The 22,881-nt window shown below is 48.3% G+C and overlaps 3 protein-coding genes across 9 annotated transcripts in view; 1 reads left to right on the top strand and 2 right to left on the bottom strand.

The window, feature by feature from the left end:
* Positions 1-7,144, bottom strand: part of CLUAP1 (clusterin associated protein 1) — a 39,300-nt gene extending 32,156 nt beyond the window's left edge. Inside the window, exons 1-4 of one of the 4 annotated variants that reach the window (XM_059037372.2) lie at positions 6,959-7,144; positions 4,461-4,572; positions 3,489-3,573; positions 687-866 (exon numbers count right to left, since the gene is read on the bottom strand). In XM_059037372.2, the coding sequence (XP_058893355.1) occupies positions 687-866; positions 3,489-3,573; positions 4,461-4,572; positions 6,959-6,980 (399 nt within the window). In that variant the 5' untranslated portion in view covers positions 6,981-7,144. Of the gene's footprint in view, positions 1-686; positions 867-3,488; positions 3,574-4,460; positions 4,573-6,535 lie in introns of all 4 variants that reach the window. The other 3 variants (XM_059037373.2, XM_067012324.1, XM_067012325.1) reach the window with 3 other exon arrangements.
* Positions 7,145-16,345: 9,201 nt separating this feature from the next.
* On the top strand, positions 16,346-18,124 carry C14H16orf90 (chromosome 14 C16orf90 homolog). The gene is given in 5 exon segments (XM_067012910.1): positions 16,346-16,376; positions 17,227-17,374; positions 17,376-17,567; positions 17,838-18,054; positions 18,056-18,124. Coding segments are annotated over 5 exon segments (657 nt in total).
* A 1,928-nt stretch (positions 18,125-20,052) lies between these two features.
* NAA60 (N-alpha-acetyltransferase 60, NatF catalytic subunit) overlaps positions 20,053-22,881 on the bottom strand; it is a 41,474-nt gene continuing 38,645 nt past the window's right edge. For all 4 annotated transcript variants that reach the window (XM_067014159.1, XM_059037116.2, XM_067014156.1 and 1 more), the window contains 2 exons: positions 22,244-22,588; positions 20,053-21,414 (listed from right to left, as the gene is read on the bottom strand). In XM_067014159.1, coding sequence (XP_066870260.1) covers positions 22,432-22,588 — 157 coding nt within the window. In that variant the 3' untranslated portion in view covers positions 20,053-21,414; positions 22,244-22,431. The remainder of the gene's footprint in view (positions 21,415-22,243; positions 22,589-22,881) is intronic.

Below are 22,881 nucleotides of genomic sequence, written 5' to 3'. Positions count from 1 at the left end.
CCTTTCTTCTCCCTTCAGTCCGACTCAACCCAGCAGCCAGAGTGATCCTTTTAATATGAAGTTTCAAATTATGTACTTGTTCAAAACTCAACGATTTTCAACCTCAGAGTCAAAGTCTTGACAGTGGCTTTCCAGTGACCACAGGCCTGAGGCTGCCTCCCCTCCCAGCTCTCATCACATGGCCCCCTTGTGTTTCCTCAAACACACACAGACCTTTCCACTGAATGGTTTGCTCCTTCCCTCCTTCAGATCTCTGCTGAAACCGTCACCCAATCCCTGAGGCTGTCCTAGCCCTCAATTTAAGACACCTCCCCCGGCACCCCAGCCCCTTCCCTGCTTTACTATCCTCCACACACGCAGCCCATCTGACCTGTCACTCCTTCTGCTTTGCGGTTTACAGTCTGGCTCCCCCCGCTGAACCGCAGAAACAGAGGATTCCTGTCCTTGTTGTTCACACCTGTATCCCCAGTGCTTGAAGAGTGCCTGGCAGACAGCAGCAGGCTTTCAATAAAAAGTTGAATTTATTGTCCCTTCTGTTTTGATCCAAATGCTGACGAGCACAAAACTGACAAAATGGCCCTCAGTCAAGGGGTAAGGAAAGAAGTGATGCTGTATTGATATAGCCCATTTCAGAGTTTGAGAAATGAACATTCCATCCCTCACTACAAGCTTTGCATTGTCCTTACCTTTGAGCTAAGGTCAAACTTGAATTTGCTGATATCTTCCTCTCCTATTTTAGAGTCCTCCATACCTTTGGTCTTCATAGCATTATAAAGGACAGAGGTGATCTTCAATAGTTCTTTCACTGCATACCCGTCTGCTTGATAAAGCTTCTTAGTATTGAGTTTTATATGTGCCTTAGTGGCCTATTTTCAGATTAAAAAAAAAAAGTTTAAGACCCATTCCACGTAAAATCTAAACCAAATTCCATGTAGGTCATTTGAAAATGTTGCTGCCAACAATAGGGATATAACCAAATCATTTTAAGAATCAAACTTTCAAGTTACTCATATATTGCAAGTGGGTATGTTGACTGATACAATCTTGATGGAGAGCAATTTGGTAAATGACAACAAAATTACAAATGCATATGTCCTTTGACCCAGCAATTCCAATCCAAAGAACTTATGCTAGGGATATACATATTCACAAACAAATTGATGTGTATAGGTTATTTGTTACAGCATTGCTTCTAAGAACAAAAGTTACCAACAACCTAAATGCCTACCTGTATAAATTACATAAGTTATGGTATAAACATGCAAGCAATACTACTCAGGTGTAAGAGGGGATAAAGAAATTCTATGTGTATTTGAAAAGTTCTCCAAAATGTACTGTTACACGAAGACAAGATTGTAAATGGTGGTGTGCAATATGCCACTATTTGTGTAAGAGGAAGGAAAAGGAATATACAGTCTATTTGCTTAAATATGCCTAAAGAAACTCTGAAAAATATTAAGAATAGTGATCACTGGGAATGGAACTGGGCTGATGGCAAACAGAACAGAAAGTCATTTTACTCTGTATTGTTTCATGATTTAAAAAAATTTTTGAACCATAAAATATATTACCTATTCAAAAATAAGTAAATAAAATTCTTTAAAATCTGCATGCTATTTTATTTCCATTAGAAAAATATTATCTATATAAAATTTTGGTCCAGTTTCTTCTCCTTTAGCTCAACTAGATTTGAATACTTACTTTATTTTTACTCAAGTAAAAGCAGAATCATATATCTGACATAAAAAATAAATATTTCACATCATTAAATTAATCGGGTTTAATTAGGTATGCTCTTTATTATTTCTAAGGAATCATAACTCATCTTTCCTGTATGTTACTTCCCTTTACTTTTATTTATGAGTAACTATGTAATGCATGTCTCTTTTCCCACATCCAGTAATACGAGTGTTATGTAGGTGTAATTTGTAACGTCAATACTAGATTCATCATTAATCTTCAATTTATGTTCAATTCCCCTTATTATATGGTATTTCCATAATAACTTCAGATATTTCAGTCAACCTTCCACTTTGCAACAAAGATTGTAAAAATTAAGATGTTAATTTAAAAACATTATTAAAATTCCAGACTAAATAACCCTGGCCCACTTAAAGTAATGCTGTCACAAGATGTCCTGGAATAGCTACTGCTTCAATTTCAACACGGCCTCCTTTGGGCAAAGCAGCAACCTGGTAAGCAGCTCTCACAGGAAAACTACTCTGGAAATATTGTCTGTAGATGTCATTGACAGTATGTCAGACAGCAAAACAGTTGTTTTTATCACATTCACGAACTCACAGCCTACTGCTTTCAGAATTTCACCCATGTTTGTAAGAGCCTGTTTAGACTTTTCTGCCACTCCTCCTGGCACAAGCTGTCCACTTGCAGGGTCCATGCCTAGCTGTCCTGAAACATAAATGGTCCTGCCAACTAACACAGCCTGACTGTAGGGACCAAAGGCCGCTGGGGCATGGGACTCTAAAATTCTTAACAAATAATGAATTAAAAACAAAAAAATCCAGAAAACTTTGTTGGTAAAATGGCTCCACAGAAATCTGGTAATGGAGTGTGTTTACAAATCTGGGACTTCCCTGGTGGCCCAGTGGTTAAGAATCCACCTCCCAATGCAGGGGACATGGGTTTGATCCCTGGTCCGGGAAGATTCCACATGCCACGGAGCAACTAAGCCCGTGCACCACAACTACTGAGTCTGCGCCCTAGAGCCTGCAAGCCACAACTACTGAGCCCGCATGCCACAACTACTGAAGCCCGTGCGCCTAGAGCTTGTGCTCCACAACAAGAAGCTACAGCAACGAGAAGCCTGTGCGCTGCAAAAACAGTAGCCACCGCTCGCCACAACTAGAGAAAGCCTGCGTGAAGCAACAAAGACCCAATGCAGCCAAAAATAAAATTAATTAATTAGTTTAAAAAGAGAAGGAAAGGGCTTCCCTGGTGGCGCAGTGGTTGAGAATCTGCCTGCCGATGCAGGGGACACGGGTTCGTGCCCCGGTCCGGGAAGATCCCACATGCCTCGGAGCGGCTGGGCCCGTGAGCCACGGCTGCTGAGCCTGCGCGTCCGGAGCCTGTGCTCCGCAAAGGGAGAGGCCACAACAGTGAGAGGCCCGCCTACCACAAAAAAAAAAAAAAAAAAAAAAAAAAAAGAGAAGGAAAAAAATACTTTTTTTTTTTTGCGGTACGCGGGTCTCTCAGTTGTGGCCTCTCCTGTTGCGGAGTACAGGCTCCGGACGCGCAGGCTCAGAGGCCATGGCTCATAGGCCCGGCTGCTCCATGGCATGTGGGATCTTCCCGGACCGGGGCACGAACCCGTGTTCCCTGCATTGGCAGGCGGACTCTCAACCACTGCGCCACCAGGGAAGCCCGGAAAAAATACTTTTAAAACAGAAATCTGGAAGCAGCTCTAACTAGGCTTCATCTCCTTCTAATGTATTTAATTTTACAACTCCATCAAAAAACTGTGAACCAACCATGAACTGGGCAATTGCCTTAATGAAGAAAACTCGGTCTTGTTCAGTCTCAACATCAGAAGGGATGTCAGTCTGAGGTTCATACCTATTGCAGAGAGAGAGAGAAAAGACACAAGGTAATTAAGTATAAGGTTCACAAAAGAGAAAGTAAAGCAACTGAGAGGACAGTGGATCTGTAACAGGAAGCTCTGAGTCCCCAGCTAAGGCAGTAAGAGTAAGAAAGGCTTCAGAAGCAACACAAAATACCAAACATTCAAGAGAACAAATCTTCACCTAAAAATAGGTTTAACAAATTTCAAAAATCAAATTCGGGGCTCAGCTCACAAAATTAAATCTATCTCAGACTGCAAAGTTTCATTAAAATAATCAGAACTATTACTCTGGCTGCCTACCCTTGACCCAGTGGAGTTCCTTTCTTCAAGTAACTGATGACACACTGGGGTCAGCAGACAGCAGCCCTTGGCCTCTTCCTGTACAGTCCGCAAACTAAAAAGGGTTTTTACATTTTTCAAAGGTTATAAAAAACACAAGGAAGCATACATGACAGAGATATTATGTAGCTTGCAGTGCCTGAAATGTTGACTATCTCCTTAGCAAAAAAGTTTGCCAACCCTGAATCATATTAGATTTTTCACACAAAATGAAATCTAAATTATTTCCAAGCCAGGTACTCAGCAGAATGTGTGAGGAGGTCCTGTCACTCCCTGATGAAGGTGAGGGGATGAAGAGGAATGCGGACCAGCACCCCTGTGTCGGCTTCCTACTGAGAAACATTCTCCTTTTACTGCTGCGTGGTACACTCCCTTCTCCCACAGCGTTCTTTAAACTCAACTGATTTTTAACAGATTACAACCGAGTCTGTCAAATTTTACTGAACTTTTCCTTTTGCTTCACAAAAGCATCCTGTTTCTAGGTGGCTAATGAATAACATCTCATATTCATTCTTAGACCTCAGTAAAGTGCAGTTCTAACCTTTTCACAAGCCAGAGAAGCACTTCAGATACAAGTCCAAAATTTGGTGTGCGGAAATTTTCCATAGAAATATGTCGAGGGTATCCCAAGGCTCTCATCATCTCTGTAAAGTCTGTCCAAGGTAAAACACAATGTAGTCAGTCAAACAGCAACGACTTATGAACGTAGACACTTTGCTTTCTCTTCTTACTCCCAACCTACTGACACTTTTATGGACTATTTATCAACTCTCTAAGAGGGAAAGAAAAAAAGATAAAAGTTAAAATACCTAAAAAATAAAATAAAATACCTAATCTGCTTCCTGAAAAACATTTATTTAAATTCAATGGGAGAAGAAGAGGAAAGTGTACATTGAAATGGGGTTTAGGAATTGGCTGTGAATTTAATTTCTCTCTTGGATACCTCATTTATCTCTTGGATATCTTTCTCTTTACCACTCAAAATGAGAACTACCTGGTCATGGTTTAAATGTTAACCGTGGGTTTTTTTTTTCGGGGGGTGGGGGTGGTGGTGATGGTGGTAAGGTGAAGTTTTGTGTGTTATTTTTGTGTTTTTTTGTGTTATTTGAGTTGACTTTTTTTTCCCACTGAGCATATAGGACCTTAATAACACAAAATTTAAACATTAGTTGCACTGTATTTAGAGAAATCTTCAAGAAAATGATCGAACTATTGAGCAATATTTAGATGTATTATGAAACAGACTAAGAAACAGTACTACTAATACATGTTGATACCAGATGCTGCAGTCACTAAGCTTTAAGCAAGACTTGGAAATAAAATATCTTTTTAGTTCCCACGATGTGCTAAGACCTATATTCAGTGTGCTTCTGGCTAAGTAATGTCTGTCTTCACTCTTCTTGAAGGTGGATATTCAAAATGTCCCAATGACATTTACAAATAAGCTACTTGGGCCTTGGAGATTAGGCTGGAATTCACAAGACAACAGAAGAGAAGGCATAAGCAGAGGAAAGAGAAGCAGAGGGCCTCTGTTGCTGTTTTGGGGAATATTTAAATAGGCAATGGAAAATAAAGCAGCAGCCTTCCCATCACACAGTCAGCCCTAAACACTTCTTGCCACTAAGTAGCAGTGCAGTTCTGTTAATTCTCCAGTATTATTGTCAAAATGGAGACAATCTGAGTAAGAATCTTACAATGAATTGCATAATGTACAGCATTCATTTAAGGTCAAAATGCTCAGAAATCCCCTTCTTGTACACTTTTCCCAACACAACTCCATTCAACGTCCCCTAGCAGAAGGCTGGCCTCCCTCAGCTATGAGGAAGGAGAAACTTGTCTCTACAACATAAGGTCACCAAGAACCTCCAAATCCCAGAGGGCACAGTTTCACACAATAGTGCTAATAGGCATCAATAAAATGTGATGCCTCTTCCTATATATTTTTATTATAGAAAAAAGAGCAGTTCACAAGTGAAAGGAGTAATCTTTAATGCGGAAATTTCAAGCACCACCAATTGTTAGAAAATTGGCCTTAAAGAGGCCTCTCAGATCACACTAAATTGGCAATCACCTGCTACACCTATGCAGGTGGAGCCAGTTAGCTGAACTGCTTCAGATTCAGAAAATGAAAGCGTATAAAAGGCAAGAGATTCATTCACACAGTCCTGCCTTTTGATCCTCGTTTCCACCCAGTTCTAGCTGTGTGACCTAAAGCAAACTACTTTACCTCTCTGCCTCAAAGTATTTCATCCGGAAACTTATACGAACCACCTTACTGCTACCGTGAGGACTAAAATAAGATATTGAATGTAAAATGTTTGGTGTGTAACAGGTGTCCCCCAAAGTAGTAGTAACTAATTCTCTTTTCCCCATTCTTCCACTTCCCCACCCTCCTAGCAAAGGCACTTGGGTTCCCTTCTCCTCACCAGCCCCTTTAGAAAAGATGCAAGCTTTGGAGGTTAGACAACCTGATTTCACACTTCAGCGCCAGCTCTTACCACCTGTGTCCCCTGACCTGACCTCTCTCTGCCCAGTTCCTCATCTCTAAACACAGGAGCACAGTTGTTCAGAGGAGTGAATGAAACGATGAACACACATAAGACAGTAACTAACTACCTGGAAGATCATAAAAACTCGAAAAAACGGAAGCCTCAATTATTATTCACCAGCTCCCTCCTCGGTTGTTGTTCGTTTCCCGGAGCTCTAAGCTAACCCAACTCAAAAACGGTCTCTGCGTTTTCTAATACAGTAGCGAACAAACCCATAAGTCAATTAAAACTAGATAAAATTAAAGCTTCTGTTCCTCAGCCGCACTAGCCGCATACACATACACGACCTCCCATCATCGCAGAAAGGGCTATGAGACAGGGTTGGGGCGCTCAGCCTGCAGGGCGGCGGGCCAGGGGCGCCCCCGAGCCGCACAGGCCCGGGAGGGGGCTCCAGCGCGGGAGCCTCGGCGGGGCTCAGACAGGGGACCCGGAGGGCCGGAGCCCCGAGTCTCGGAAGGACCGCAGGTCACAGGGGTCAGGGTTGCCTTACTGCGGAGGTCGCGAAAAGACATGGCGCTCCGGTCCTCAGGATCCCGAGGTCTTCTCCGCTCGCCCCTCAGCGCTCATGGGTTTCTATGGCAATGCACTGAGCCCTCTACGGCGCGCAGCCGGGGCCAAACAGGACTGGAGGCAAAACGGCCGGGCTGTGTGCGGATGCTCCACGCGCGCCAGAGACAGGGCAGCCGGCAGGGGGCGTCCCGCGACGTTGAGGGAGGGGGCGTGGAGTTCCGCCCCGCCTGGCGGCCGGGAACACTTTACACAGTTTGCAGACATTTGGCACTGGCTGATATGTTCTAAGGACCTACTAAGTGCCTGACGCTGTGCGAGGCACCCTACGTACTACTTATCGTTTCCTCCTAAACTTTAGAAAGAATGTACATAATATCACGAAGCCGGGTCTCCAGCCTGGGTCCTGTGTCTCTGGCATGTGTAAAATGGCTGGCCGCGCCCGCGTCCGAAACCCGCAAGAAGCGCCCGCAGCGTGAAGCAGTTGAGGCCACAGACTGCGAGTCGCAGGCAGGGGCTGACCGCGGGGCGGCGAGAGCAGGCCCGGCAGCCATCTGCGTGTGCGCAGCTGTCTCGATCTTCACAACGGGCCGGAAACTGGCCCGGGTCTTCGCTCGCCGGTGGTTGTCCTGGCAATCGTGAACTCTGGCAGCTGGAGCTGTCTTTACTCCTGGTGGAGGGAGGGGGCGGCTCTGGAGTGAGGACCGCGCCCAACATGTGGCCAGATAAGCTGTGATCTAACTTGGGAGTCCTCTCTACTGGGCTGCCACGGTTGGGGATAGGCGACAGCAAGGGCTGGGGAGGTTAAGTGAGCTGAGCCCAGAAGGGTAAGGGAAGACGAGGGACTACCAACCAGTGGGACGCTCTCCGCCCCTGCATTGGTTTTGGCGAAGTAACAGACACATAAAGGCACGGGACCTCAAAGAGAGTCCTGAAATAGATCCACATATACACGGTCATTAGAACAAAGATGGTAAAGCCCTTTAGTGGAGAAAGAAGAATCTTTCAGCAAATGGTTTTGGAACAGTTGGAAATGCAAGTAAATGAACCTCCACCCTTGCCTAAGAGTAAAACCTAACTATTGGGTTGACCCCAAAGTTCGTTAATATCGCACAGAAAAACCGTAACGAACTTTTTGGCCAACAGAATATAACTTTTCCGGAACAAAACTTATGGGGAAAACTTTGTGACTGGGTTAAACAAGAGTTCTTAGATATACCAAAGTATCATCCTGGGCTTCCCTGGTGGTGCAGTGGTTGAGAGTCCACCTGCTGATGCAGGGGACACGGGTTCGTGCCCCGGTCCGGAAAGATCCCACATGCCGCGGAGCAGCTGGGGCGTGCCTGTGCTCCGCAACAGGAGAGGCCACAACAGAAGTATCATCCTCTAAAAAAAAATTTGTTTTTTGATAAATTGCACCTCATCAAAATTTAAAACTGCTCTTCAAGACACTAAGAAAAGTTAATCCAGAGTCTAGAAATATAAATTCACAAAACACATCTGATAAAAAGCCTTCTATCCAAAATACATAACAAACTCAGTAAAGAAAACCATCCAGGGCTTCCCCGGTGGCACAGTGCTTGAGGGTCCGCCTGCTGATGCAGGGGATACGGGTTCATGCTCCGGTCTGGGAAGATCCCACATGCCGTGGAGCTGCTGGGCCCGTGAGCCATGGCCGCTGAGCCTGCGCGTCCAGAGCCTGTGCACCGCAACGGGAGAGGCCTGCGTACCGCAAAAAAAAAAAAAAAAGAAAGAAAAAGAAGAAAACCATCCAATTTGAAAGTAGAAAAAGGAACTTCCCTGGTGGCCCAGTGGTTAAGACTCCAAGCTTCCACTGCAGGCGGTATGGGTTCCATCCCTGGTCCAGGAACTAAGATCCTGCATGCCACACGGCCCAGTTAAAAATTGTTTTAAAAAAATTAAAGACAAGAAAGTAGACAAAAAACTTAAAACAGATACTTCACAAGGGAAGATATGGCAAATGTCAACAAAAAATTAATCAATAGTCAATCTAAGAAATGCATAGTTTATTCGGGCCAGCCTGAGGATTATAATCAGGGAACATCTTTCAGAAAGCTCTGAGGATGTTCCAAAGAGGAAAGGGGGAGGCTAGTATGTAGTGATTTTGACTAAGGGGTAGGTGCAGTCAAGCATACATCTTGGTAGAAGGTTACTACTATTCACGAGGAGCAGATATCTTAGTTAATGGTTATAGTGCTTTTCTAAGTATGGGAAGATGCAAGAAATTGAGTTCATAAAATTTTCTCCTGAAAATATCTGAGAGCTAGTTCTGCCAGTTTTCACAGAGCACAAAATGCCTCATCCTGATATTGGCCCTGAATTTCTTTCAGGGTGTGTTGTAAATCAGTGACTGTAGTGACTAATGACTCAATTCTTGTAGAACTGGATGGTGAGCAACATTCTTTGTTTTACAATCTCCTCCTTTTCCGTCTTAATTTCTACCAAGGTTTGGGAAGCATTTCAAGACCAGTTTGTCCCATGGCTCTAGGAATGCTCATACCCAGGTCAAGCAAGGATTTCATTGATAGGCCATGCAGTGTGCTATCACTGGACTGTTAACAGTAGCCAAAAGCCTCTGGACCACATTGCCTGTCTTTCTAGTCTCTTATGGTCCAGGAAATGGTTCTCTCTTACTGCTTCTTCCCTTATCTAGAGTTACACTATTAATATCATCAATCTTGGAACTTCCCTAGTGGTCCGGTGGTTGGGACTCTGCGCTTTCACCGCCAAGGGCCTGGATTCAGTCCCTGGTCAGGGAACTAAGATCCTGCAAGCCACACGGTGTGGCCAAAAAATGAAAAAAATCTTCAGTGTTATAGAACTATATATTTGATCAATTGTTTCAAGTAGCCTAGTCATTTTTATCAGAGGCTCAGTCACACATTCAGTAACACAAGAAACTATACTCTTGCAAAATAGACAGAATACAAGTAACATTAATAAGGTCCTAAGTAGGTATTTAAGTTAAGAACTTCCATTAGGTGTAGCCCAGTATCTCCCCAGATCATCTGGCCCAGTGTGTTCTGCACCAATCACTATCTTTAAGGAAAATGTTATATTGGCATTGCACACAAAGTTCACCAAAGATATCTGCATCATGACCCCTTACAAGATTGAGAAAGGAATGTTATCTTCTAAGGAGTTATATAACTGGCATCAGAAGAAGAAAAATTGAGCTTTATGGTTGAGCAGGTATTTCTGCTGTTGGGGCGGTCTGGTTAATGCATAATGCAGATACACAATGCACACTACAGGGGAGAGAGGAGGCCCAAATGGGCAGAAAAAAAATTATGTTTATATCTTCTTGTCTTGCCTTAAAATATGAATTTTATTTCATTACAAATAGTAAGCAAAGGAAAAGATGCTCAAGTTTATTAGTCATTAGAGAAATGCATATTAAACCACAAGATATCACTACACAATTACTAAAATAGCTAAAACAACACAAAACCACAAAAACCCTGACAGTGTCAAGGGCTTGAAAGGATGTGGAGCAACTTGGGCTTTCATACACTATTGGTGAGAATATGAAACTGTACATCCACTTTGGAAAAACAGTTGGTAGTTTCTTAATAAAGTTAAACATAAACAACGTACAGCTCAGCAGTCTCTCTCTCAGGTATTTGCCCAAGAGAAATAAAAACTTATGTTTAGGGCTTCCCTGGTGGTGCAGTGGTTGGGAGTCCGCCTGCCGATGCAGGGGACACGGGTTCGTGCCCCGGTCCGGGAAGATCCCACGTGCCGTGGGGCGGCTGGGCCCATGAACCATGGCCGCTGAGCCTGCGCGTCCGGAGCTTGTGCTGCCCAACGGGAGAGGCCACAACAGTGAGAGGCCCGCATACCACAAAAAACAAAACAAAAAAAAAAACTTATGTTCACACAAAACTTATACATAAATGTTGAGAGCAGCTTTATAATTGCCCCAAACTGGAAACCACTCAAGTGCCCCTCAACTTATGAATCGATAAACACATTGTGGTACATTCACACAATGGATTTCCACTCAGCAACTTTTAAGAAGCAAAGAGCTAAAAGACACAAGGACAATGATCAATCTCCAATGCCTTATGCTAATTGGAAGAAGCCAGACTCAAAAGGCTTCATACAAGGACTTGAGGACACAGTGGCAGAAGGGGAAGCTAGGACAAAGTGAGAGAGTAGCACTGACATATATACACTACCAAATGTAAAACAGATGGCTAGTGGGAAGCTGCTGCATGCCACAGCGAGATCAGCTTGATGCTTTGTGATGACCTAGAGGAGTGGGATAGGGAGGGTGGGAGGGAGGCTCAAGAGGGAGGGGATATGGGGATATATGTATACATTCACTTTGTTGTACAGCAAAAACTAACACAACATTGTAAAGCAATTATACTCCAATAAAGATATTTAAAAAGGGCTTCCTGGTGGTGCACTGGTTAAGAATCCGCCTGCCAATGCAGGGGACATGGGTTCTAGCCCTGGTCTGGGAAGATCCCACATGCCGCGGAGCACTTAAGCCCGTGCGCCACAGCTACTGAGCCTGCGCTCTGTCCGGAGTGCTCTTCCCAAGTTCTTCAGATCTCTGTGAAGAGGCCTCTCGGAGCATCTACACCAAAGCAGACCCTTCCCAGCCCCTCCCTGTCACATCACCTTCTTTTATTTTCTTCGTAGTATGACCTGGAAACATCTCCCTTGCTTCTCTTCTGTGTCTCTGATCTGGACATGTATGCGCCGTGGAAACAGATACCTTCTCTGTCCTACTCGACTCTCTCCCCAAGTCTACAATAGTATCTGGCACTACACAGGCTCTCAGAACATACATGCTGAGACTGAATGAGTGAGTCGGAGTATAATGCCTCACCCCCCCAGTGAAGTGAAAGATCTTTGAGGAAAGGCCACGTCCCCTGCCCCCCTCCCATGCTCTTTGCTGGCTGTGATGCCCAGTTCAGAGCTGACACAACAGGCTGCCTGAAGCCCACCAGAGCTGGTGTAAGTTAGGGCAAACTGGTGTGCACAGGGCACCCAGTGCAGTCTCTAAAGCTGTCAGCTTTGTGAGCTTGGGAAGTTACTCAGCCTCTGGGGGACTTAGATTCTTCAATGTCACAGTGGAGGTTGTGATGCCTGACACACAGAGTGGAGGCTGTGATGGGCAGACAGCACTTGACATCCACGGTAGCTGGCAGGGCATGGAGGGAGCACCGAGCACCGAGCCTCCTCCCTCGGTTTTTACATTTTTTAACAGCTTTGTAACATAAGATAAAATGCACATATTTAAAGTGTGCAATTTAATAAGCTTTGACAAGTGTATACACGCAAGAAACCATCCCCAAAATCAAGACAGAGAACACATCTACCACCTGTTTTCCTGTGTCCCACCCCTTTGTAATATCTACCTCCTGTCACTCCCTCTACCCCAGGCAAGCATTCCTCTGCTTTCTGTCACTGTACACAGGTGTATTTCTCAGGCTTTATACACATGGAATCACACACCATATTATTTTTGTCTGGCATCTTTTACTTGGCGTAATTATATTGAGACTCATCCATGTTGTAGCCTGTATCAGTAATTCATCCCTTTTTACTGCTGAGTTGTATATCCATTGTATGGATATACCACAGTTTATTTACACATCACCTGTTCCTGGGCATTTCCAGTTTGGGGCTAGTACAAATAAAGCTGGTATGAACATTCATGTAGAAATCCTTATAAAGACACATATGCTTTCTTTTCTCTTGAATAAATACCTATGAATGACATAGTCATAAGGCAAGTAAATGTTTAACTTTTTTTCTTTTTCAATAATTTTTTTAAAAAATAAATTTTATTTATTTATTTTTGGCTGCATTGGGTCTTCGTTGCAGCATGCGGGTTTTCTCTAGTTACAGTGAGCGGGGGCTACTCTTCGTTGCGGTGCGCAGGCTTCTCATTGCGGTGGCTTCTCTTGTTGCGGAGCACAGGCCGTAGGCGCGTGGGCTTCAGTAGTTGTGGCTTGCGGACTCTAGGGCACAGGCTCAGTAGTTGTGACACACAGGCTTAGCTGCTCCGCGGCATGTGGGATCTTCCCGGACCAGGGCTCGAACCCGCGTCCCCTGCATTGGCAGGCAGATTCTTAACCACTGTGCCACCAGGGAAGCCCTTCAATGAACTTTTTTTTTTTTGTGGTACGCGGGCCTCTCACTGTTGTGGCCTCTCCCTTTGCGGAGCACAGGCTCCAGACGCGCAGGCTCAGTGGCCATGGCTCACGGGCCCAGCCGCTCCGCAGCATGTGGGATCTTCCTGGACTGGGGCACAAACTCGCGTCCCCTGCATCGGCAGACGGATTCTCAACCACTGAGCCACCAGGGAAGCCCTTCAATGGACTTCTGATTTTAGAACAGTTTTAGATTTTCAAAGGAGTTTCAAAGATAGTACAGAGTTCCTGTATATTCCATCTCTCCCTTACCCCCACCATTGTTAACACCTTACATTAGTATGGTGCATTTGTCTGATGAACCAATACTGATACATTATTATTAACTAAATTCCAGATTTCCTCATTTCTTTTTTTTGTTTGTTTTTTGGGTCTTTTTTGTGGTATGCGGGCCTCTCACTGTTGTGGCCTCTCCTGTTGCGGAGCACAAGCTCCGGACGCGCAGGCTCAACGGCCATGGCTCACGGGCCCAGCTGCTCTGTGGCATGTGGGATCTTCCCGGACCAGGGCATGAACCCGTGTCCCCTGCATCGGCAGGCGGACTCTCAACCACTGAGTCACCAGGGAAGCCCAGATTTCCTCATTTCTAACCTACTGTCCTTTTCCTGTTTTATGATTTGATTCAGGACACAGCATTAAACTTAGTCGTCATGTCTTCTTAAGTTTCTCTAGACTGTGACAGTTTCTCAAACTATGCTTGTTTTTGATGACCTTGATAGTTTTTAAGTGGTGCTGGTCATTCACTTATTTTTATTGTGGTAAAATATACATAACATAAAATTTGCCCTTGTAAGTGTACAATTCGGTAGCATTAAATACATTTGAAATGTTCAACCACCATCTCTATTTAGTTCCAAAATATTTTAATCACCCCAAAAAGAAATGTTACACCAACTAAGCAGTCTCTCCCCATTTCTCCTTCCCCACAACCCCTGGTAATCACTAACCTGCTTTCTGTCACTTTGGATTTATCCATTCTGCATATTTCGTATAAACAGAATCATAAAATATGTGGCATTTTGCATCTGGCTTCTACCAGAGCATTATGTTTCTGAGGTTCATCCATGTTGCCCTGTGAATCAGTACTTCATTTTTTTACAGCTGAATAATATTTCCCTGTATGGACAGACTACAATTTGTTTATCCATCCATTAGCTGATGGACTTTGGGGTTGTTTCTACTCTTTGGTTACTATAAATAATGCTGCTATAAATATTTGTGTACAAGTATTTATTTAAAACCTGTTTTCAACTCTTTTGGATATATACCTAGGAGTGAAATTGCTAGGTCATATGGTAATTCTGTTTAACTTGTTGAGGAACTGCCAAGCTGTTCTCCATAGTGGCTGCACCATTTTCCATTCCCACCAGCAGCGTAGGCAGGTTTCAATTTCTCTACATCCTCATTAACACTTAACTTCTGTGGGGTTGTTTGGTTGGTTGGTTTTTTAAATTATAGCCGGCCTCATGTGTGAGAAGTAGTGTCTCACTGTGGTTTATTTTTTATAATTTTTAAAAAAATCTATTTATTTATTTTTGGCTGCACTGGGTCTTCGTTGCTACACGTGGGCTTTCTCTAGTTGTGGCGAGCAGGGGCTGCTCTTCGTTGCAGTGCACGGGCCCCACATTACGGTGGCTTATCTTTGTCGTGCAGCATGGGCTCTAGGCGGGTGGGTCTCAGTAGTTGTGGCACTTGGGCTCAGCAGCTGTGGTTTGTGGGCTCCAGAGCGCAGGCTCAGTAGTTGTGGCGCACGGGCCTAGTAGCTCCACAGCATGTGGGATCCTCCTGGACGAGGGCTCGAACCTGTGACCCCTGCTTTGACAGGCAGATTCTTAACCACTGCACCACCAGGGAAGTCCCTCACTGTGGTTTAAATCTGCATTTCTCTAATGACTAAATACATTGAACGTGTTTTCATGTGCTTGTTGACTCTTTGTATATCTTCTCTGGGGAAATATCTATTCAAGTTCTTCACCCATTTTTAAATTGGGTTGTTTGTCTTTTTGTTGTTAACTTGTATGACCTCTTTATGTGTTCTAGATACTACACTCTAATCAGATATATGATTTGCAAATGTTTTCTCTCATTCTGTAGGCTGTCTTTTCACTTCTTGACACTGTATGAAGTGCAATTTACCTATTTTTTATTTTGTTGCTTGTGCTTTTGTTGTCATATCTAAGAATCCATTACCAAATCCATGGTGATGAAGATTTCTTCAGAGTTTTCTTTGAGTTAATTTTTGTATATGGTGTGAGGTAGGGGTCCAGCTTCATTCTTCATTCGTATCTTTTGAACATCTAGTTGTCCCAGCACCATTTGTTGAAGAGACTATTACTTTCCCTCTGGAATAGTCTTGGTGATCTGTTGAAAATAAATTGTCCAGAGATGTATGAAATTGTTCTGGGCTGTCTATTCTATTCCATTAGTCTGGATGTCTAGCCTTATACCAGTTCCACAGTTATGGTTACTGTAGCATTGTATGCAATAAGTTTTGAAATCAGAAATCTTGAGTCTTCAAACTTTTTAAGATTGTTTTTGGCTTTTGGGCTCCCTTGTAATTCCACATGAATTTTAGGATCAGTTTTCCTGTTTCCGCCTACAAGGCCATTGAGATTTTGATAAGAATTGCACTGAATCTATAGATCACTTTGGGAAGGATTGTTGTCTTAACAATATTAAGTCTTCAAACCATGAACAGGGTCTTTTTCCATTTATTTAAGTTTTCTTTTTTTTCCCAGCAATGTTTTCTAGTTTTCAGTGTTGTCTTGTACTTCCATGGTTAATTTTATTCCTGTTTTATTCTTTTTGTTCTTTGCTACTGTATAGAAATAGTTAATTTTGCATGTTGATCTTGTATCCTGAGACTTGGCTGAATCTTATTAGCTCCAATAGTTTTATTAGCTCAAATTGTTTTTTTTTAGTGTTAATTAAGTTTTTTCTCTGTATAAGATCATGTCATCTGTGAATAGAGAAAATTGAAGATTTAACTTTTTAAGAAACTGTTTCCCAAATTGGTTGTACCATTTTACATTCCCCCAGCAATATATGAGAGTTCCGGTTCCTCCAAATCCTTCCTTACACTTGGTGTGATCCCATAGTACCCCATCATCTACTTATGGGAAAGTGGACAGAAAAATTAAGGGACCTATCCAGTCACCCAATACCACCTTCTCAGCATGCTCAAAGCACTGACCCAGATCTCACCAAGTATGCATCCCTAAACATTTTCCATCCATGGATGAGGAAATTGAAACCCCAAGAGGTCACCCCTGGGAGTGACTCCTCAGCCTGCAAGAGCTGAATCTGTATGACATGCCTGTCCCAAGCCAGAGGGACCAGGGACCTCCCCTAAGGTCCTGCCCCCTTCCCTTGTCCTCCTCCCACCCTGCCCCTGCCCTTGAGCATCATCCTCTCCCAAACTCAGGGATCTGGGAAACCTGGGAGTCTTCCCTGTGACATCACAGAGCTGGTTACCAAGGGAGACCTGAAGATCCATCCCCTAGGCAGGGGAGAGCACAGCCCTGCTGCACAGGAGGTCTGGCTGCTCCTCCCCCACCTGGATGGCCCTCCATAGAAGCCTTGGTCTGTGCGTTCTCTCAGCTACACATAAGAGAAGGTGCCAGGCTGTGGGGAGGAGTGGCAGGAGGAGAGATGCCCTCCTGTCTTGACCTGGGCCCAAAGCCACCAGGGTGCCCTCAGGGACATGCAAGCTTGGGAGAGAGGAATGGCACCAGTCCAGGCCATGTGACCCTGGGCACCAGAATGCTCTCTCTAGGGTAGGGGGCAAAAATGGGGGGGCAGAAAGAGCCTTCAGTCCTGAAAGAGATCTTGGTGCCAAGACTCAGGCTTCTCAGCCCACCCTGTTGGTTGGGAGGGAGAAGGAGTGCTTTGTTGGGTGAGGGAGGTGGGAGACAGCGGGCGGAGCCCATTTGACAGACAGGTAAGCTGAGGCTCCGCAGGCCAGGGGTGGAGCCCATCACATAAGCATGTGACTACACTGTCCCCTCACGGCCTCTGTGGCCCACCAGCCACCAATCTCCTGCTCTCCCTTCCACAGATGCAGTGAGCTGGGCCTGAGGACGCACCAGTCACCCCGACATGCCACCCAATATCTACGAGGGGGGGCTGGGGGCCCAGCAGCAGCACTGTCCCAGTGCCCAGGGAAGCAAGCCCAAGAACTTCCGGTTGCACCACCTCCAGAGTTTGGCTCTACCTGCCAAGCCATAAGCAGCCTGCTGGCCAGTGTGAGAGCCATTGGTTGGGCCAGCTCATGGCCGGGGGCTGCCTACCACAACCCAAGGGCACAATCTGGCCCCTGGACTTACCACAGGGGGCTCTGGGCCCAGGTAACAGGCACCATTCAGCCATTCTGGAAACTCGACAGCCTGAGAAATACAGGTGAGCACCTGTCCAAGTGATGCAGGGCTGGGGACAGGAGGGGAAGACCCCGGGCAGGGTTGGGCTGGGCACTCAGATGGACCCAGGTGGCCCCTCTCCACTCCCAATCCGCCTGGGTACTTGTCCCAGCTCTACATTTGATGAGGGACCTCGGACTGCTCTCCCCCGCTGGCCAGGCCTCAGTTTCCCCCTTTGTAAAATGAGGGGTTCACGTTAGAGAAGGGTCTTTTCAGTTTGAAACGTGTTTCCCTCTTCTTCCTCCCCTCCCAGGTTTTCTTTACGGAGAACTGCCCCCTCCCCTCCAGTTTTGAAGGATGCCAGGTTCACGGGGGTCATAGGATGGGCTGGCAGCCTCCCCAGGTCCCTCCAAGTGACTCCTCTCCCCCTGCTTTCCTCAGCTTCCAGTTCCAGCATGGACCCAGCCAAGGGTGCCCCCTCCCAGCCTAGTCCCCCTGAAGGCTTGGGGCTCAGGCCTAAGAGATCCTGGGGGGGCCTCAGAGGAATCCACATGTCCCTTGTGCAAGAGAACTTGCTCTGGGGCTCTGGAGAGGCCATAGGGATCCAAGTGCCAGGGGTGGTTCTCCCAGCTCAGGACAGGAGGGGAAAGGATGGCCCAGGAGGAGGAGGAGGTCACAGGTCCAGGGGGAAGGGCTCAGCCCCCACCAGTAGCATCCCCACACCAAGTTGCCTGGGCAGCTGCCCAGCACCAGAGCCTAGGCCAGCCTCGGGAAAACTCGAAGGTGGAAGGAGGAGGTCCTGTGGGAGGGACAGAAAGAAGCCTGGGCGTACCCTTGCAGCCTGCTCCAACTCAAGTCGACCACTTGTACCTGGGAGGCTGGGCGGAGTGGAGTTGGGTTCCCGAGAGGCCAGGGAGCCTACAGGTCTAATCTCAATAAAAGCCAAGGCCTGCACCTTCTGTCCCTGGGTCTGTCTGTCATCAGGCCAATTCAGCCAGAGAAATGGCCCCTCAGCACCTGTGTTCTGAGAGCAGAGATCCATGTCGATCCTGGGGGAATCCGAGGTGCTCCCACCCTTAGTTGAGGAGGAAGCCGTCCTCCTCTGGGCAGGCTTCCTGGGTGGGCAGGGTCTCAGCAGGCCCAAGAGCAGGGCTTGGTGTTCTGGGTGGAGAGGGCAGAGGACAGAGAAAGTTAGGCCAAGTTTAGGGAGGCTGTCAGGAGGAGAGCAAGTTCCCAACCTGGGCAGAGACATTGGCCCTGACCCCACGCCGCCCCTCATTGAGGCCTTGGCTGAGTTCACCCTCCCTGGGGACCCCTGGCTGCCCTGATCCTCCAGGCAGAATGGGCACAGCCCTTCTCCCAGCTGGGCTAGACTCCAGGCACCCAGGCATGGGCTCCTCTATATCAGGTCTTAACCCCAGCCCTGTTGACATTTGGGGCTATGCCATTGTTTCGGGGGCTGTTCTCTGAGTTGCACGATGTTTAGCAGCGACCCTGGCCTCCACTCACTAGATTACAGTAGTGCCCTCCGCCCAGTGTGGTAACGAAAAACATCTCCGGAGAGTCTGATGTCCCCTGGGGGGGCAGAATCTCTCGGGCTGAGACCCCCTGCTCTACATCACTGGGCCTCAGCCTGTGGGGACAGATGGGAGAAACTGGATTTGCCTCAGTGACCCTCAATGGGTCACTGGGTTTGCCTCAGTGACAGGCTGATTTCCTGCCCTGGCAGCCTGGGTCAGGCAAGGGCTGACCTACCCCTCTCACAGGCTTCTGTCAGACCACACATGATGGTGTCAAGGACATTCTGGACACCAGGACAGCTGGGCTCCTTTCAGACATGCCGGAAAGCTCCCTTAGGCCCCTGCCCTGCCCCTGTACCCTGGTACAGCAGATTCTGGAGACTTCGGTCCCTGGGTGCTTTTCAGGTTGTTGTAAGTGTGCATGCGGCCCTGGGTGGTGGCAGCTCCTAGTCCAGGCCACCAGCCTCAGGCCCTGTCCCATAGGGAGGGCCATTGTGGGGAGGCCCAGCCCTCAGGGAGCAGCGCACCCACACTTTGGAGGGGTCCACACCTGGGCTGGGGTCTCAAGCCCACCGTTCACAGCTGTGTGGCTCTTGGGCAACTCCCAGCCCCTGAACCAGGTGTTTGTCTAAGAGGGTGACAGGCACGACCCCCTGCCCCCAGGGTGGCCAGAAGCTCCAAAAGTTGGTGAAAGGACCTAGCCCCTGGCTTGCCCAGCCAAGGGCTGGGACCTGCTGCCTCCCCCCCGCTACCCCCCCCACCCCGGGCTCAGGCTCCTGCGGTGGGGTGCCCTGGGCAGGGCCCCTGCCTGACCACTGCACTGTCACCAGCTCTAGAACCTCTTCCGGGGCTGCATTCCTTGGCAGGGCAAGGTACAATTATGATTGTAAAAAACAATCGTCCTTTGAGCTGGAAGCCTTCCTGGGACTTGCCAGGGGACAAGCAGCTCCTGGGCCGCCCTCAGCCATGGGGCAGGTCCACAGGCCCAGGGCCTGCAACGACAGGATGTGACCAATTAAAGTCTATTTATTTGTTTGTAATAAGACAAAACACTATAATCCGTTCAACACTGGGCTGGACACTGCAGTGATAAGGAGGTGGGAAGGGAGGGGCAGGGCAAGGCCTCTGAGCTCAATTATGAATGTCCAAGTCAGAACCTTCTGGAAGACTCTTCCCTTACCCTGAGGGGCAGAAATAAAAATCACATGATCATCTTGATTCAGATTAGAGAAGACACCCAGCTGGGCCTCAGCATGAAAACAATGTCAGAGTGGAGGTGGGGAGTGGGGGGAGATGGAGTGCCCTTCCTGCCCGGGATCCACCGGTGAGGCCGCAAGAGCCCTGGGCCGGGAAGTTCTGAGGAAGGGAAGGACATGGTCACAGAGCCCCCACCTGGGGTGTTCCCATCTCTTGCTCTTGTCCGGTGTGAGACTCTGTGCCATCCCCTCTGCTCCGGAGGGGCAGGCCAGGCAGCGAGCAGCTCTACGGGCCTTGGCAGAAGGGACGCCAGGAGCACGTGCTGTCCACGCGCACGTGTCGTCCACGCGCACACTTCCAGGCACTGTCTCTGCCCCAGAGGTGGAGGGACCACAAGGCACGTGACTGTCCCCAGCCCCAAAGGCCGGGTCCCACTTGGTCATTGCGGTGCTCAGCTTCGTCCTGTCTGCACCTGGCCAGGCCTCGGAGCTGCTGCTCATGGGGCTGGGGGGCTGGGGGAGAGGACCCCCAGGCCCTTAGCGGCGCCTGTCCTCAGCCCGGCTCCCTGCGGCAGCTCAGCTGAATGGTACTCCACCAACTAACAGGCGGTTCCAATCGCTTGGGACAGAATGAAGCAGCCCGCAGGAGGACTCAGCCTCCTAGTGGGGATGTGGGCACCTGTCTCGTTATCCGCCCACACATGTGGGGAGGGAAGCCCCAGAGCTCAGTGTGTGGGTGAGAAGCCTCCCCAGCTGTGCCCAGCAAGTGTCAGCCCCAGGTGGAGAGACCGGGGCTGCTCCCAGCCCCCTGGGCTTCTGGGTGCTGGTTCTGGACCAGGGGCTGGCCTTCCCGTTATTTCGATCCCTCATTGTTCAGAGGCTCCTGTGTCTTTAGGGTCAAGTCTGTCCGTAACACTTGGGTTCCTCCCTCCCAGAAGTTTATTCCGACTTTGGAGGGGAGCTGGAAGGATCGGGCAGCCGACGGGAAGAGGCCGGTGAGGGGCGTGGGGAAGGAAGCCCTTTCCCATGCCCTTGCTCCCAAGGCAGCAGAAGAAATAGACCACAGTGAACGCTGCCACCCCCAGGTGCCCGTGGGGCTGGAGCACGTGCGGGGGTCCAGCCAGGGCTCAGTAGAAGTGAAGGTTTCCAGATTGGGAAGGAGGGCTGGAGGAGCCTGTGGGATAGACAAGAGGGGAGCAGGGGTGAAGGCTTCAGCAGAAACGCTCTGCTTCCCTCCCCTCCCCAGGGGCCCGGCCTAGGAGCCCAAAGCTGGGCCCCTGGCGCTTCTGAAGCGTGAGCCCTCCTCCAGGTCCAGAGTCCCTTCCAGTGACTACTGGCTCTCTTCGGTCCCAGCACAAACCACAGTACCGATGGGGATGCCAGCCCAGGAGGTCATGGAGCCCTGCCGCCTGGGCTTGGCCCACGTCACAATCCGCTCTGGGCCATGTCCACGCACAAGGGGTAGACCTTGGAGTCCCCATGATGCCTTCCAGCTCTGCCATTCCCTGAGGTCTGGGAGACCAGCTCCGCACAGTGCTAAGAAGCAGCCGCGTCTAAGCAGAGCTCTCATCTAGGTGCCCACCACAGGGCAAGGCCGCTGCTGTTAAAGCCGCCATCTACAGTGAAGCACCACCAGGGACAGAGTGGCACTGATAACCCCTGGGAAGGGGAAGCTGAGTGTCTGGGGACAGGAGTAGAAGGGGCTTGATCTTTTGGTAACTTTTCAGTTTTTGAACCATGTGAATGCATTATTTTTTAAAAAGTAATTCAGGTAGTGAAAAGATAAAGCTCTGGCCAGGGCTCAAGAGCTCTGCTTTCCCTCCTGAAGTTTCTGAGAGACGTTCGGGAAATATCTCGGCCCCTGGTCATGCTTCCCAGCACCCTGAGCAGCAGATGCCCACCCAGGGCCTCCTGTTTTCATTGCTGAAAGCACCGCCTCCATTTCCCCAACCATCATCCGACTGGGCTCTGCTCCCCTTTCTGCACCCCCTCCTCTGGTGTACCTGGGGGAGACCAGGCACGCCCCTTGACTCTCTTCTCCCGAGCCCACGTAGCACCGGGCCTGCAGCTGGGGCAGGCCAACGGGCCCGGCAGGTGCCCACCGGCTCCCTCTGCAGAAGTCAGACGGCCGGGAAGGCGGTTTCCACAGGGTGCCGAGGGGTGGGGCCTGGTAGAGACTGCCCGGCTGGCGTCACATGGTCCGGCTGTACTCGATGCCGCCCTTGGTGGAGATGCTTGACCATGGCAGGAAGCTGCAGAGCAGGCTGTGGGCCTGGCGGTAGATCCTGTGCGGGATGGAACAGGGGCTCAGGTTTGCTAGTGCAGAGCCCAGGTGCTGGATGTAGTCCGTGCAGCTCTGTTAAGGAAGATTCCGACTCGCCTGCCCAACTGCCCCAGGGTGGCACTGTCAGCACGGTGACCATGAGGGCTGCATGCAGACAGAACACCACTCTTGCAGGAGGCCAAGAGCATGCTTAGCCTCTGCAGGGCTGGAAAGCCTCATCAGATGGAGGGGGCTCTGCTGCACAAAATAATGCAGGGCAGAGCCTGGGTACAAGGGACCTTCCGGGTGAGGCCCCAGGCACCTGGACACCAAGACTAAGGCTGGACAGGACTGAGTGCTGGGGGAGGGGTCTGGCAG

The sequence above is a fragment of the Kogia breviceps genome, chromosome 14 (genome assembly GCF_026419965.1).
Source record: "Kogia breviceps isolate mKogBre1 chromosome 14, mKogBre1 haplotype 1, whole genome shotgun sequence".
In the NCBI taxonomy this organism is placed as follows: Eukaryota; Metazoa; Chordata; class Mammalia; order Artiodactyla; family Physeteridae; genus Kogia; species Kogia breviceps.
The sequence above is the reverse complement of the archived record's forward strand: the minus strand, read 5'-3'. Positions and strand labels throughout refer to the sequence as shown.